This window comes from Syngnathus scovelli, chromosome 3 (assembly GCF_024217435.2).
Source record: "Syngnathus scovelli strain Florida chromosome 3, RoL_Ssco_1.2, whole genome shotgun sequence".
Classification (NCBI taxonomy): Eukaryota; Metazoa; Chordata; class Actinopteri; order Syngnathiformes; family Syngnathidae; genus Syngnathus; species Syngnathus scovelli.
Window position 1 is genome coordinate 18,712,447 of NC_090849.1, and position 16,465 is coordinate 18,728,911.

At 41.0% G+C, this 16,465-nt stretch overlaps 2 protein-coding genes across 2 annotated transcripts in view; one reads left to right on the forward strand and one right to left on the reverse strand.

Annotated features, from left to right (window-relative positions):
- Positions 1–847: 847 nt before the first annotated feature.
- Positions 848–10,121, reverse strand: cbwd (COBW domain containing). The gene is made up of 16 exons (XM_049716686.1): positions 9,975–10,121; positions 9,350–9,483; positions 9,044–9,130; positions 8,595–8,691; positions 8,411–8,502; positions 7,511–7,570; positions 6,903–6,940; positions 5,976–6,022; positions 5,673–5,759; positions 5,533–5,577; positions 4,832–4,888; positions 3,302–3,353; positions 2,001–2,069; positions 1,813–1,878; positions 1,545–1,671; positions 848–1,269 (listed from the first exon to the last, which is right to left on the reverse strand). The coding sequence occupies exons 2-16, from the start codon at positions 9,447–9,449 to the stop codon at positions 1,202–1,204; spliced, it is 1,092 nt and encodes a 363-aa protein (XP_049572643.1). The 5' UTR covers positions 9,450–9,483; positions 9,975–10,121; the 3' UTR covers positions 848–1,201.
- An 811-nt stretch (positions 10,122–10,932) lies between these two features.
- dock8 (dedicator of cytokinesis 8) overlaps positions 10,933–16,465 on the forward strand; it is a 38,967-nt gene continuing 33,434 nt past the window's right edge. The window contains exon 1 of the mRNA XM_049716675.2: positions 10,933–11,102. Within this exon, the coding sequence (XP_049572632.1) occupies positions 11,050–11,102 (53 nt within the window). The 5' untranslated portion in view covers positions 10,933–11,049. The remainder of the gene's footprint in view (positions 11,103–16,465) is intronic.

Below are 16,465 nucleotides of genomic sequence, written 5' to 3' on the forward strand. Positions count from 1 at the left end.
GCCACCTCGGGATGGCCACAGGGGGGCGTGACCATGAAAATGGCCGTGGTGGGACGTCCCGCCGGGAAGTGCAGAAAAGAGCCAATGGCCGCTATTAACGAGGTCAATCAGCATCAGAATCGGGTAGGAAACGGCCCAGCTGCACGGTGCCGCTCGGCTCGACCCAGGGCTTGGTCGGGGGGATTTACAACCCGACCTGAATAAAGCGGGAGCTATCATCAAAGCAAAGTGAGCGGATATGTGCTTAAAAAACAAAACACAAACAAAAACGATATCTCCATTGCAAATTAGCAGTGCTGGGAAAACTCCACCCACTTCCTCACCTGAACTGAGCGCGTTAGGGTATGTGCGCGCATGTGAGACAAGGCTAATGGTGCTCACATGACAGCAACACGGCAACTTTAAACGGCACCAAATATCAAGTATGGCGTGCACAGACTTAATTTAATGCGAAAGCAGCAACACGTCAGCACAGACCTGTTAATCATTTAAGCACATGTTCTGGATGAAAAGTAAAGAACAAGTTCACTTCTGCACATAGGTACGCTTTATTCCCTTTTTAGTAGAATAGACAATGGCATGAATGAAATATAAACTATTTTAGGATTGAAACAAATATTAAATATAAACTATTTTAGGATTAAAACAAATCACAAAAAAATATGTTTATGCAGAAGAAAAACTAATGCAAAATATTCTGTTTTGTGTAGATAAACATATACATATGTTTGTCATGTGAAAAACAATAAAATAGTCCTTAAAATGGTCATGTTTGTCATGTGAAAAACAATAAAATCGTCCTTAAAATATTCATTTTGTGTGAAAGAAAAAAAACCAATAGAGTAAATATGCTAAATCAAATTGTTTATTGTGAGGATAAACAATAGTTGCAGATGCATGACTTTCATTGCACAGTGAAATTTCCAATGTCAATTAAAAATACAGCCTTGTAATCTGTTACTTGTAACTTGTATTGCATACCCCATGAGCATAGTACATTTGTAATATAAACATCAGCATAATCAGATGCCACTTTTCAAAGTAAAACGTCTGGAGTCTCTGGACTTTACATTACCATTAGCCAACCTCTGGTATCCTTCATTATATTCCGTGCCTCCATGACACTCAATCTGTCTCTTGATTTTCCAAAATCAGAAGACTGGTTGTAGAATTGGCTGTTTTCCAGGAGAAGCACAGCAAATTATTTGTGTCTTTGTAGCACAGTGGAGATGAACTGTTGTTGGAGAATATCTTTGTCCAAGTTCCTCCCTGATAGTCAGCACAGACAGAAATCGTTATCACGCTAGTGCTTTTACCACTATTTGTAATCGACTAAGCACCATTCTATCAGTCATTAAAAAAGGCAAAGATTCTATAAGATGTCATGTGAATGACCTCCCCCCCTGATCCTTCTTGTTAGTTCCAAAGACTCATGCTTCAATGACCATGTTATACATTAGCTGGATTTAGTGAACATTACCAAGGGAACATGTGTGAAAAGCAATGTGATAGTGTGTGTGTTTGGGTACGTGTTGTTTCTCTACCTATAAAGACCAGCCGGTTGATCCGCGGCTGCTCCTCCCAAAGCTGGGGAGTCTCATTCAGCTCATACAGTTCGTGGACCCCCTGCAGCATGAATTGGTGTGCTTTGGCTGCCAGCGACACCATTCCCTAGAAACACGCACGTCATATGTTACTGGTGACAGATTAACCCACAGCCAAAGAAAGAGGCCCGGGACTGATGAATACAAATAAGGGTGCGGGTTATTGATGGCTGCCTGCCACTGAGGCAACTATTTTGTTTTACTGTACCTTTAAGCGGATGACAGTCATGGGTTGCCCCTCTTTGTTCCTCAGCGTCTTTTCCCAGAGGAGATCCTGCAAAATGTGTAGAAAAAGAAAAGAAAGGATTTACTTTCTCAAAGAGGCGCATTGTGAGCGAGATAATTGGGGAACGGGAATGGGGAGGCAAAGCAGAGGATCACAACATGTGTTTGTACCTGAATGAAAAGATTCAGAGCATCTTCTGAAAGACTTCCCGCCACTTCAAAAGTCACTGTTAAAATACTCTGACAACAAGAGAGGATTCATTTTAAAAACAAATGACAACTTTTCTGCTTCATTCAATGACACGAGCCACAATAATAGGTACATCGTGAGATCATGAGCAAGAGACATAATAAATTCTGCTGAGAGAAAAAATTTAAAAAAAAAAAATAAACAAAAATAAAAGTATAGTATTTTTTTCCAGCTCATACAAGCAGAATTTGAGAAGTTGAAGTTGTTCCAACAAATGTAATATTTTGATGAAAAGTTATAGAAGCATGTTAAATACAAAACACATTACACATTTTCTTTTTTTTTTAACAGAAGACAGTGGAATAAAAAAGCCATTAAGACGGTTAAACAAAAGACGATGATGACAATGTTAACGACCATGTTGAAAAGCACAACTCCACTTGGCACCTCTCTTCTTCTGCCTACTAACAATAGCGCAAAATAGCCCACCCTGCTCTCGTCCCTCATTTCTCACCCTCCTCTCGAAACTTCCTCGTGGCATTAAAGGGGCACTTTGCAGATATTTGCTGTTTTTGTGTCAAAGTGTTAAGGTTACACACTTCCTTGTCATTTGGTATAACAACAGCAAAACAGTCTTCTCATTTACATGAAAAGAGCAACAGGCTGAGGAGGGGGGGTGGCATTTGTGTTGGGGGATTACTTGACGGAGGGTTTGGCTTCATGCGGGAAAAGGCAACGTGAAGAAAACAGACGACAATGGTGGTATTTACACACACAAACGCGTCTCATCTGCATCCATCCTGTGGTAAAACTTAATGGGCATCAAACAATAGAAGGCAAATTGAGGTGATGAGCAATTTAGGCTCATTTCTAAAGAAAACACCTGATGAAAAAGGCCTTAGAAATACATTTGGAATATGACAAATTTGATATTGAATGGTAGACTTAAATATCATCTGCTACTGTAAAAAGATCAAATCCAACTTTTAACACTCTTAATATGTCGTGCATGACTCAAAGTGGTTCTATGTGTAAGATAACACAAAAAACAACAACATCAAAAGCTTCCAAGTTGATCACCGCCCCAAAAAAAAAAAGCAGGGGAGGGAGTTTACACCGTGGTGTCGCCGCCCGAGGGGATGCGAGGCACAAGTTTTTGGGCCCCCAGGTGAATGCATTCCCTTAATCTTGCAGGAAATGATGTGTCAAAAGAAATTAGCAAACAAAACACAAAGGCCAAGGGAGTGATGAAAAAATATAAGGTGGGAGAGTGAGACAATACCTTGTCAAGATGAGGTCTGCTTGGTTTCACAAGGTGCAGCTTCTCTACGAGACTGTCAAGAGGAGAAATAGAATTCAATGCGATCTTTTCAGATCTTGAGATCTTACATTTATTACAGGTACAGTAAGAGCGTGACTCTGAGATCCTCCAATGTGCTCAACGAAACCGCAGATATTCATCGTTGACGGCTTTTGCTGTCATCCATTCATACAATCTTGTTTTTATCAGACAAACTGGCACTGCCTTGGCTATTTGTTTGCATGACAACAGTTTTTTTTCCACAATGGATCCAAAAGTGGAAGCAAGCAAGAGCATAAAAGTCTCCATGGAAACGCCGTAAACAGTCTGAAAACAAAGCATTAGCAGGATCTGCGTGGGCATTTCTAATTGTTGATCGTAAAACGGACACAAAAGGGCGTCCGCCGTTGCGAGTACCAATACCTTGAAATAAGGCTGATATCGGCACCGATAAGATATCTGGAATCGATAATCGCCCATCCTGAGCCAACCCAACACAATGTCCTCCCTTTTAATATAAACACTGTGCGTATGTAAACTGGCTCTAAAGATTACAAGGAATCATTCTTGGTGTATGTCCCCCATCCTGCGGTATAATCAATGCTTAACACCACCACCGCTCAATGGACTTGTGAAAACTTTAGAAATGGCAATTAAAGCCTACAAAACGTTCACTGCAGCCAGCAAACAAACTCGGCCTATTGTTCCCCCCCCCCTCCCAGTCCAGCTGACCTCACAAGGAGGCTAAATGTTGTGCCCAGCGGTTTGAGCCCGATGCGCTGTTAGTTAGTGCCACACAAGCGGAGCGGCAGGGGGGCCCGCTTCAAACAGCCAGCGTGGGCTCTGGGGAGGGGAGGAGCCCCCCTCTTTCCCCGACTCTCAAAGGCGAGGGGGAAAGGAGCTATCTGTTGGGACAAGGGGGACTCCTCGGGAGCCGGCGGACACACACGGCTCTAATCCTCTGCAGCTGGCCTCACACACACTGAGCGAGGGCATGTAAGAGAGCTTTAACGCCGTGGCCCGTTTCATTCACATGAAGGGATGAACACTCACTCTATTCATGACAATGACATTCTACCAGAGGGGAGAAGGGGGACACAATATGATGACCACCCTGGGGTGGGCTGGGGGGCGCACAATAAAAGAGTCTGTTAATTAAAAAGAAACACGGCGAGCAACACTGTCAAAGACCGTTGGCTACACGTTTCGGATGGACGGCTAACAAAAGCCCGTCGAGGCAGAACACTGCTATCGCCGTAAGCTAGCAACCGGTACAATAACAAATAACACGGGAGTTTACGCTCACCAGACACACCTGCAAATCAAATTAAAGAGGATTAAAAAATCTGACTTTACCAAAAATTTGACAATTTAGTAGTTTTATTTTCTGTAAAATGTTGGCTTCTTTTCATATTAATTTTATGAATGACCAAAATGTGTTCGTATAAAAGTTAACACTTATTCTTGTGTATGATGAGTTTATTCTTGTAAGGTGTGTATGGTAAAACTCACTTTGCTCCATCCTTACAGTCAAAAGCATGAAGGTCAAGAACTTCTGAGAGGGACACCCTATGGAAGAAAATCAAATTAAGACTTTTTTTGTGGCATTTTCTCATCCCTTTAGAGACACTGTGGGTTAAGCCTAAGGCAGAAATGAAAACTTTTGTTGCCTGAAAGTGACGCGAAAATATATCGATTTATGACAAGTTTTTCTGATTAACCCCTCGCTGCGTGGCCCCTTTTATCTTCTTGCCCTTGATTGAACTTTGGTGGTGGGGGTGGACAAACACACACACTCCCCAACCTTTGGTAGACGCTGCTTGTGTCAGCCAGGTGCTACCTGGGTCCAATAACAAGCCAACAGAGTCTCGGCAAATGTAAACGCACACCCAATCCCCGTTGGCAGGAAGACCCCGGGTCAAGGAGAGCAAAGCATCCTGGGTAACTGGACACCCGTGCACGTCTGCACGGATGCAGTGCTTTGTGAATGTTTTCATCATGTGAGTGTGCGTGAGAAGGAAGAGGAGGCAGGCCCTCTGACGCAATGTCACGCCTACGCCCCTTCATCTTTGATATGAAGATCTGAGCAGGGGCAGCATGTAGAGTTCATCTGCCACACTTTATAAACAAAGCAAAGAGGGCGGCCCGCAGAGACGCTTTACAATCTCACGATAAAAATAAGACCCCGCTGTGAGCACGACAGCGCTAACTACCTTGATCTTTGGGTTTCCAGGATCTTCGCCACACCGTTTATTGACCTGGGGGTGGGAGCAGCAATTGTTATTCCTTCTACCACCACATCCATCATTTTCAACATGTCCCCACATCATGGTGAAGAACACAAAGATCTTACCTGACAGCATCTCGGAGTTGAACAAGTTCCGTCTCCTTTACCAGATCAGTCTTGTTGATAATTGTCAGGTCTGCGAGTGCAATCTGCCTACAAAAGATACAAAATACAAGATTTACTAGTACAGCAAAATTATTAGGCTAGAATTACACTGCAGGTCTTGCAAGACTTGCTGAGCTTTTGTGACATCAAGTCCAACACATTGTTCAAACTCTCAAGATGGGTGGTGAGAATCCCACTCATTATCACAAAATATATAAAGTTGTCTATTTAGGATATAAAAATTAACATAAAAAAATAACTAACCTTTCTGCCTCATTCACAAGTCCATCAGGTTTTTCCTCTGTTAGATGCTACAAAAAAAGAAGCGGACTAGTAGGTATATATGTCATATATACATTTCTGCAAGCCAAAGGAAATGTAACAAAATACATTGAAAAGTGTTTTGTGTGTTGCAATAGTTGGGTCAAAAGACTTTGGATATTAGGATATTCTGCAGAGCATATGAAGGGAGAGCTATGTTGGAATGACTGCTTCACTGGAAGTTCTCCTCACTGGGATCTGGCCTCCTCCACCAAAGTTGTCACTTGGGCAGGCTCGACACCTTTGCAATAGAGCTCATTATGCAGGTGTCACTTGTCCTGTTCTTTCTAAATGCCCTCGGGAGCGTAGGATGTGTGTGTCTTCATGTGATACTGCTATTGTGTGCTATCTATTGCTCTGCACTTGCAAACTTTGAATTTTGTGGGTTTAGCATCTTTAATCAGGCTTAAAAGGAACACTATTTGAATGCGCATGATAAGTATTGCATTAGAAACAGGCGTGTTTTGCCGTTCCATCTTGAAATAAAAACGGTTTTCTCACACTCTAGGTGCGTCTCCCTGGTGTGTGAGGTGATGTTTTATGTTTCATTAAGGGCAATGTGGTGATTCTATTATTTAAAAAAAAAAAATGCTTTAACTGTGAGGAAAAAACGGAATGAGCTGATGATTGATTGAGTGATTTTCATTTAACAAAACATTTTTTTTTTATCCTGATCTATTAATTAATTATTTAAATTTATTGTAATTAATGGGAACACACTGAAGGCATTAAATCAATGAAAATCTCATTTTAGGAGAGATTTGTGGATAAAGTTGCACATTTAATCCCTATCACACATTTACAGAATATCCCAATTCTTGTGATTTACATTAAAGCCTTTATTCAATGAATGTTCATGCAATAGCATACCTGGAGTCCATACTTGGCGTCAATGACGGTCACAATGCCTGAGAGAAACAAGATGATGAGGCGCAAAAAAAAAAAATTCTGACAATTTGTGCACATTCTTGACTAAATTGCATGCAGCCTTTTGGTGTTAGTCTGTTGTGTTGACATAAGACAGGGGGAGACGTTTTTCTCTCAGCAAATTTGACATTTGGTCAACTGCCCTGAAACAACACAGCGGACAGCTGAGCATTGGCTTCATGTCCACAAAACAAAACAAAAGCAAACAAAATATGTCATCCCCACAAAATACTAGGTACCATTTGGGTACACATTAGCCACTCCCTGCAGTAATGTTTTGAAATTACTTTTCCATGCACAACCTTTAACTTTCAGAGTTGAATGTCTTACATTTAGGACTTTCTTATAAAAATTGCACACAATGTTCTTTTAATTTGTGTGAAAACAAAGAATGTTTAAAAAAATCTGTGCTTTGTTTGAATTTTAAGCCTTAATATCAGAAATACTAGTTTGAATGTAATTTAGTGTTGGTAACACTAATATTTCTTTTAACATGCAACTTATATGGAGCCATCAACGACTGGCAGCTAAGATGAAATGAACTCACTAACCGTCCAGATAGATGTCACTGCCGAGCTCTGCGTCGACCCAAAACATGGAAGCCACGGCACCTGGATGACAAATGAAATCTTATGTTCAGATGTGAAACAGATCCTACAAATAAGCTAATTTCAACAAGACAAAATTATGTTCAGCACAAAATTAAATTATGGCACTTTGAGCTACAAACAAGAGTATTATTAAAAAAAAAACACATTCAGCATTTAAGTTTCAAGCCAGTTCTTAGAGGCAGCTGTCATTATCCAAGGCTTTTGATTGTTTATCTCCAGCTTAGCTGCTACGCATACTTTGCTCCCATCTTCCTATCCAAGAAGTCATCACAGGTCTCCGTGTTACTGTGGCAGCCACATCTTGTTCGCATAATGCACTTTTGTCAAACAGCCAGATTGGAATAGAGAGCAATTGTAACTATTTGATGGCCGTGTAATGAAAACAAAGTGTTTGAGTGACACGTTTCGTGCAAGTCATCCGACCCTTCTCTTGATGGAGGGGCGACCCCTCCCCTAAAGTTGCCGTTATGATTGACAGCAGCGGCAGGGCCATGGGCAGTAGATAACAAGCTTGTCTGCTCTAATAACATGTCAAAAGGATTGAAGACGGCAATGTGTCCACCCTCCCTGACACCTCCTATCACTTCAGCACCAGGCTCAGTTGGTGCTAGACTTATACACACATAATTAAAAAGGTCAAATTTGGACAGTTCAGCTCCAGTTCAAGTCAGCAAAGGTCCAATTACAGGATTGGTGTCTTATCATTATATCATCATTATTATTACAGCTTGACCAATCATGTGCGTCTGTGGGGGGCTATTGAGAGTGATTTTTCCTCCAAGGTTCACTCGGAAGTCACCCCCCCACCCAACCCAATATAATAATGGCAATTATGGTTACCTGGGTCAGCAAGTCCCGTGGTTTCTAAGAGGATATAGTCAAACTTGCCCTTCTTCTCCATCAGGTTCTCGATGGCTTTGAGCCCATTGTCCCTGAAAATGAAAATGTAAACTGTAGCAAGATCCAAAGAAATGTTAAAAAAAAAAATCAATAACTTGGCACAGAATCTCAACAATGGACACACTTGACAGAGCAACAGAGGCAGCCATTCCTCAACTCTAGCCACTCCTCGTAAAGTTCTCCAGCATGGCTCACGGCAAGGGACTTCTCAAGTGCGCTTCCTGTAAGAGAGTAAACGCAGTTCATGAATGAGGGAAAAGGAATGTCATAAGGTAACTTGGAACATGAGCAAAAAAAAAGAGACAAAAATACATCGCATAGTCATGCAAAATGCTTTTCAAAGAGACTGAATAAATCCACTAAATACTGTAACTCAATTAATACAAATAGAAATTCAGTTAATTGGACCCAGAAGACTTTTGAATGAGTTTTTTTTTTTTTTAATGATTTTGATCACAACTGTGATTAATGTTTTGCATTACCCTTGGCCATCATAGGTGCAGCTATGCTGCCCTCCGGTGGAAAACTACTAAACCGGGAACCCAGAGTCAGCATTATCAACACGAGCTTTACCTTCACCGAATTCATTCAGTATGACTGCAATCCGCTTGTTGTGTTGTTCTGTTAAGATGTAATTCAAGAGGGTGGTCTTTCCAGCACCTACAAAAGAACAAATATTAACCCTGGCTTGAAATACAGTAATCGGGCAGCAAAATTATTTTTTTCCAAAGCTGGAAATCTACAATGGAAGATTATGGGAATTAAGTAGCATAAATAGAATTCTAAATATTTGTGACAAATGTTCACTCCTCTGCTCTTGTTCTGACTAAGTGACTGCATGGACAGAAATAGAATGCACGATGCAGGTGCATGCCTCACCAAGATAGCCAGTGATGATGGTGACAGGGATCTGCTCTGCAGGTGTACCAGACTGCACGTCAATTGGCACCAATTCTGGGCAATCGTCCTCATCCTCCATCCCGTTCAAACCATTGGGCAACAGACAGAATGATCTATTGAATCAACACAAAGACAATACACTCACTAGATCCTTCATTGATACACGACATGAGACGCAGTAACACAAGTAACTGGCCTTTTTTTCCACAATTTATTATCTTAACTTCTAATTGTCAGTGAGATTAATGGAACTACACTGACTGCATCACTATGAAGGAAGATATTTTGGTTTCATTATTTAGCTACATAAGAAAGGAAATCTATCTATCTATCTATCTATCTATCTATCTATCTATCTATCTATCTATCTATCTATCTATCTATCTATCTATCTGTCTGTCTGTCTGTCTGTCTGTCTGTCGTGGGGTAAATCAAAGATTATAAAAACAATCAAAAAGATTTTAGGTTTTAATAATATTCACCCTCTTTTATTTGATTTTTTTTGATAAGCTAGCACGATTCATCCCTACGTTCCTCTCAAATTTACAATGACTGCACACTAGCTACTCTTCTATCAGTTTACAAAGCAAGGCAAAACGATTACCTGATGCAGCACTAATCACACCGGCAATCGGAGTTACTCCTATTTTTACTAGAAAAGTATCGGAGCGTATGACGTCAGGAGGTAACAGTGTACAGCGTGGTTGACAGTCCGGCTAATAATATCACCAAAGATGAAGGTTCCTATTTGGTTAAAAAGACAAAAATAACGTATACAGAGGGGGAAAATACCCAACACCCGCTGAGTCATACAGAAATCCAAACAGTAATAAAACTAAAACTAATAAACTAATAAAAAATAGTGGCTCTGTCTGCTCAGTTAACAGGTTGTGGCAGTGTGCAGTACGTTTAAGAGTCCGGCTCACACAACGAAGGAAGGTCCAGGTGATAAAACCAAGCTAAAAACGTCAAGAATAATGCGTTATAAAGGTAAATCAAAAAATGACCTTCATTGAGTAAATTTTACATACACACACATATATGTGTATGTAAAATTTACATTTTATATATGTATATGATGGATGTAATAACTAAGAATAATCACAAGAGGGCCCTAATAGACCTTTCTTTGTTAGCTCGGCTGCAGTAAGCAGCAGTTTAAAAATTAAATATATAAACATTTAAACCACATTTGTGTAAAATTGATAGAGGACAATTTAAATGTTTAAATGTAGTCAAGTAATTATTAAACAAAAATTCTCAAACTACTACTATTACTTAAATAAGGCTATAGACGACACACATAATTTATTTTTAATGCATATAAATTCAAGTTGTAGTACTGGTTAGCACTTCCCCCCCACAGTTCAGAGGTTGCGAGTTCGATTCCGGCTCTCGCGCCTGCCTTTTATTTTTTTGGCACGTTTTCGCCCGGACAGGAAGTAGATCCACGAACTCGTACTTCCGGACTCTGGAATCAAGAAGCGCGCGCATTCTGACGACGGCGGAGCTTTTCTTTCAGTGCGGAGGCGGTGCCTCTGTGACAGCCGGGGCGGGTGAAGAAGAGAAGCCACGGGCAGGCAGAACTCAGCCCAACACACCGAAGACAACCGACCGGCAGCGGTTGAGCAGCATCCCCCCCCCCCCCTCTTTTTCGGACTTTCGACCTCCGGTCTCCCATGGCATCTGTGACCAGTGCGGAGCGACGGGCTTTTGCTTTGAAAATCAACAGGTAAAAACAAAACAAAACAAACAACAATAACTATTTTATGTTTTTGTATAACTGTTACGGAAAACAGTCAGCCTCATTTTCAAAGGGAAACAGGTTACTGCTACATCGGCTTTGTTCTCTCTTTTCGACTCGACTTTATTAAAATTGACTCCATGCGTTACGACTGTATTCCGGTGAACAGATCCACGCACTACCATTATATCCTGCGGTGTGCCACACAAGTGATTATGCTGTAATCTATATGAGAAGGCATGTGCTCATAGTTCCTGCAGGTGTAGAGGAAGTTACTACTGTACATGGAAGTCCATTGTGTCTTATGCTCAACGCTAACTCATTAAAAGAGCCTAACGGGAGCTTCCTGTGAATAACTGTCAATGCATGTGACGCTTCCCTGTTTTTGTAGTGAGGCACGTGATGGTTTTAAAGTAGTGTTTTCCAATTTTTATTGAGCCACATATTTATCCAGAATGTGGATGCACAGGTGAATGAATGTACATCTTGTCATACAGTGGGAAATTATTTACTTCCACTCCCTGTGACTATAAGCTGCTTCATTCATTCCTTTTCTATCTGGTTTATTTGTCATGGGAGTGCTGAAACCTATTCCAGCTGACTTGAGTTGAGAAACAGTGTGCACCCTGAATTGGTTGCCTCCCAATCGTTGGTCATGTAGACTCTAGAGACAAACAACCATGCATAACTAAGGATGATTTAGAGTCTTTCTAGTTTCGCAATCTACATTCGTATCAAACCCAGCCATTGCATTACTCAACTTAGTAAATGTTTCAAAATACACCTAATTACAAAAATGAATGAACTGTTTGCCGAATTGTGATGTTACGCAAGGAGGGATGTTTCTGCTGCATTCACCACATGCACAGAGTAAGTGTTTTATATTGTTTTCACGGCGGCAATTTTGTCAAAAGATTGCCACAGAGTTATTATGTCAGCGTTTAATTGATCAGTGAATTATACATTCATCTAAATGGGGAAAAAAATCCAGCATAGGAAGGTTTGCCTCTACGAATGTGTCCTGTTTGGTGCTGATCCCAATTATGATTGTTCAGCCTTGGCAGAGGTTTGCACATTCCACTTTTGCAACGTAGTCGTCCAATGTGAAAGATGCAGAGTAAGCAAAGTGCTTACTGTAACATTTTTCAATCCTGTGCATTGTCCCTATTCGCCCTTTTGCCATTTGAACCTTCAACTCCAACCCCCTTCAACTGAGGGTCAAACGAGATCTATCACACAATAATTGAACAAATGTTATTATGAGCATGTGTTGGTTATTTTTTTAATAATACCAGTTCCTGTGGTGTTCAGTTGTAGAATTGAATCCAAATAGCAAATAGTCCCCATATCACATGCCACTGTTTTCATCTTTATGTCAAATCCTTTATCCATTCCAGAGGGAATGTTGCACAGTGATTTTTATTTATTTTTTTCATAATCCATGACACATCAAGGATGTTGCTTTGCTGTGCAGCGCTGAGCTCAGCTGGATGGGGATGTAAGGGATTTTTGGGCCGCTGTCTGAATCCACTGATGAGCCAGCAGAGCAGCTGCTTGCAGGGTGCCGTGAGGCCCAAGGACGCACGCCAATGATATGCTCATTGATAGTGACATGATCTCCCTCATTGCAATTAAATAAGCAATTGACAGTATAGTGACATTTTGTATATGCGGAGAGTTGTGCTGTTTTATGATAAAAGTAAAAACAAAAAATGCACTGCACAGGAATGGACATTTGGCCTTCAATGTGCGGAAAATGTTTGAACATTTATTTTAATTTTTTAATTTTTTTATAATATAAAAAAGAGAATAATTTAAAATGCAACCAAAGGTGAAAATACTTTCCATTGCTGAGTTGCACCCATTTGTTGACTCAGGCTAGTATAAAGGTGGGCGTAAGTCATATATGTACAAGTTGCAATTAAGTCTCAAGCCCCCACTATATTTCAAATACTAAGTCAAATAGTCATTACCAAGTAATAATTTAAGACACTTTTCTTTTTTCCTGATCGTATTGAAAATAATCCTTGAATCAAAATGCGATCATTTTAGGCACTCCCTCCATGACACTTGCTTCACAGCGTGGCTTCTGCGCTCCGCTTCACAGCCTAGTAGTGGGTTGCCAGGTTACACAAAGGTCCATAAAACCCCTTTCTTCACATAACAAACGGCACATTATCTTCTGGAGGCAGATGTCAAATGCAAACAGGAAAGATTTGTGAAAGTATCAGTTAAAACAAGCCTCGCATAGGTTTTAGCGTATAGCATCTTATCCGTTAACTAACTTGATGCTAGTCCACCACCTCTACTCTAAAATGACAAATCAGCACAACTAATGTTTAACATGAATCCCACCCATATGGAGGATGTGTCTCTTGGTACAAAATGAATCCAGAGTCTCCAACAGTGCTTGAGGAGGAAATCCTGTACATAGTGCTGCTCCGGTTTCACTTCACTTTTCCACCACAAAATGATTTTTTTCCCCATTGTAAGCAAAAAGAATGCAGAAAGAAGAAGTTGTCCATGAAGAGAAGTAGCATGGTGGTTATCATGACCATATGGTAGCAGGTGTGAGGACAGCTGTGGATGCGGGGCCTCTACCGTTCAATAATTTTTAAGTGACCGGGGGTGGTCCGGATTGAGTTACATGGGATTTGCTCGGACTAACAAAAAAGCCCCCCAAAAACGTATTAAGAATTGAAATCATCTTGGCAGTAAGATTTGTTTTGGTCACTTGGGCTTACTCCTGTGTTTGTGCGTGCCTGCCCCTGGCAGGAAGCTGAAGCGCGATGGAGCTGATAGCAGCACGGCCCATTAAAGTCTGGAGACATATGATAGGATGAGACACACAGCGGGGGCATCCCGCCACCACAATCCTCTTGAAGTCAACGCCACACCACACTCTGTTATTCTTCCACTTCCTCTTTGGACCAGAAGACGGGAGGTGGTCTTTTTTGGGGAGGGCGAGCTGTGTTCGGAAGACTCATAGTTTCTGTCTCTATGTGCTAACACCACGTGATCAACCTCCCTGCCAGCAACCTCCTCCATAAAATTGGCACACTTGTGCCACTCACTGTGCATGGAATTTAGTTTTTTAACAAATGGATCAAACTTTGTCTGACAAACCTCACATGCCCTGAAGCGTTAAATTCCATCACTCCATTCTGGCATGAAACTTTCCCAGCTGATGTATCACTATATGAAGAGAGATAATCAAGAGCAGAGTTCCCTATTGAGAAATCCAATCAGAATGTGTCAGTAAGAGTTGGTAAAATGTGTGATGATGGGGTATCGGGGGGGCGTGTGTGTGGGGGGGATTGTCACATATTCAGGAAGACTTGCGCAACGATTGCAGAAGTGCTGACAAAAACACACCATGTGCACACACAGCAAGTGCAGGCCTGCAAGCGTGACACAAGAAAAAATTAGTTGCTATTGGGGGAGCCAAACAACTTGGGAGCAGGTTCTAGGAAAGCGAGTAAATACAGGATTTGAATAAGTACATCTTAGCCATTATGGACATGTCTATCTCATTTGTTTTTTTTTGTTCATTTTGCTCCCTCAGCCACTCGTATCTTGTCGCTGTCTTGTCAGTTTTCTTGTGTTTAGTATCCTGCTTTCTTTCTGTCTTTGTCAGTTTTTGTATCTGTTTCTGTTTGTGAATCTGTCCCAAGTTTTGTTTTTACCACTTTGTGTTTTGTTTTTGGACTTATGATGTTTTTGATTCCACAGGCTGGTTCAAAGGATACTGTTATTTCGCAACATGTTTTTTGTCACTTACTATTATTTTGGAACATGGATCGTAAACTGCGGCAATACAATTTTTTGGTCATGATGTTACATGATTATTGTTTTCCAGGACAGTAAAGTGACTCTCAGTGGTCTTTTTTTCAGGGTGTGACTCTTTCCTGACTTAATCATTAGTTGTCCAGTTGTCCTGTCATTAAAGTTAGTTTGTTAAAAAACCCAAAACAAAACAATTTTGGACATCTCTCTCACTGTTGCAGCCTGAGTTGCCAATGCACCACTGCTTGGCTGCGCTGGGGTTTTATTTTGGGACGACAGCGTCAAGCTGAAAGGGAGAGCCGGCTGGGAAATGACTTAGCGGTCATTCACGGGATCAAAGACCCTGACGTCCCAGACTGGGCTGACACAGCGGAATACAACACATAACTCTTCATATCGTGATTGTTTCTTCACAACTGCACGAACGGTGTCTTCATACTCAAATATGATACGTTAACATTTTTATCCAACATTTTACTGAGCAAAATTAGCAGAGCACCTAAATCCTACCCCGATTTTTTTTTTTCTAGCAAAAGGACGGCCGGGTCCAAAGAAGACAATAGTCACAGGCTGCTTGTGTGCTGTGATGAAATAATGCCTGTGTGCTGCTGGCAAGGCCTGATTACTGTTTTACTTGCCTTCTCTTTTTATAGCCAGGCGCTTTGTGTTTTGAATGGTAGCAGGCGACCAACCGCAGTGGGTGTGCTTGCGAGTATGCTCGTGCACATGCAAATGATACTTTTATATTCAGTTGTTCAGGGCTTGTAGTGACATGGATATGGAAGGGATTTTTTGTTGTTTTTTTCCTGCTTAGTGTAGTGGAATGTACAGTATATAGGCAGAATATTTGTAGTGTGCTTTGTGGTTTTAGGATTAGGGCTTGCCCCTTTAGAAGTAGAGTGTTAAAAACGTTTTACAAGGCTTGAATTGTTACACGTATAATATTAATACAGTCATAGGTCAATACTCTCTCGGGGTCGGAGAAAAATGTTATGTTTTTCTTTTGTGTTGGCTCAGTTGCTGCATAAAAGTGAGCATTCCAGTCTTGCAATCCAGATGCTGTCTGCCTTTTCTTTTTGAGACTTTTTGTAAATGATCTATTTCATTTAGGTCAAGATAATGAAGCCATCATCCTCATCTCAAATATAACCTATAGACTACAGGCAATAAAAATGATCATAAAGGCTTCGGTGTATGAGTGTTTGGCGTGATGTTGAGCGAAGAAGACATTCAGACCCATGACCTAACCCGTGTTTAAAACGTCTGTTGTTCTTTATTTTTAATGCTCCTTACCTATATTAATTTGTGGCTCTCTAATGACTGGCAGAGTAGTGTTGATTACATAAAAGGAAGCTCTAGTGTTGGACTTTGCCCTGAAAACTAGATGCAGCTCACTGACCCGAACATGTCCCCTACCTTCCAGGTATATCGTGTCTTTACTCACATAACACTTGACGTTGTTTGTAAATGGAAGGTGTGTCACATTTACACTAGAGCGTCTAAGATGAAACACAATCTGTTTACCTCTGATCCCTTCCACTTGAATAAAAAGTCAACATCCCCCC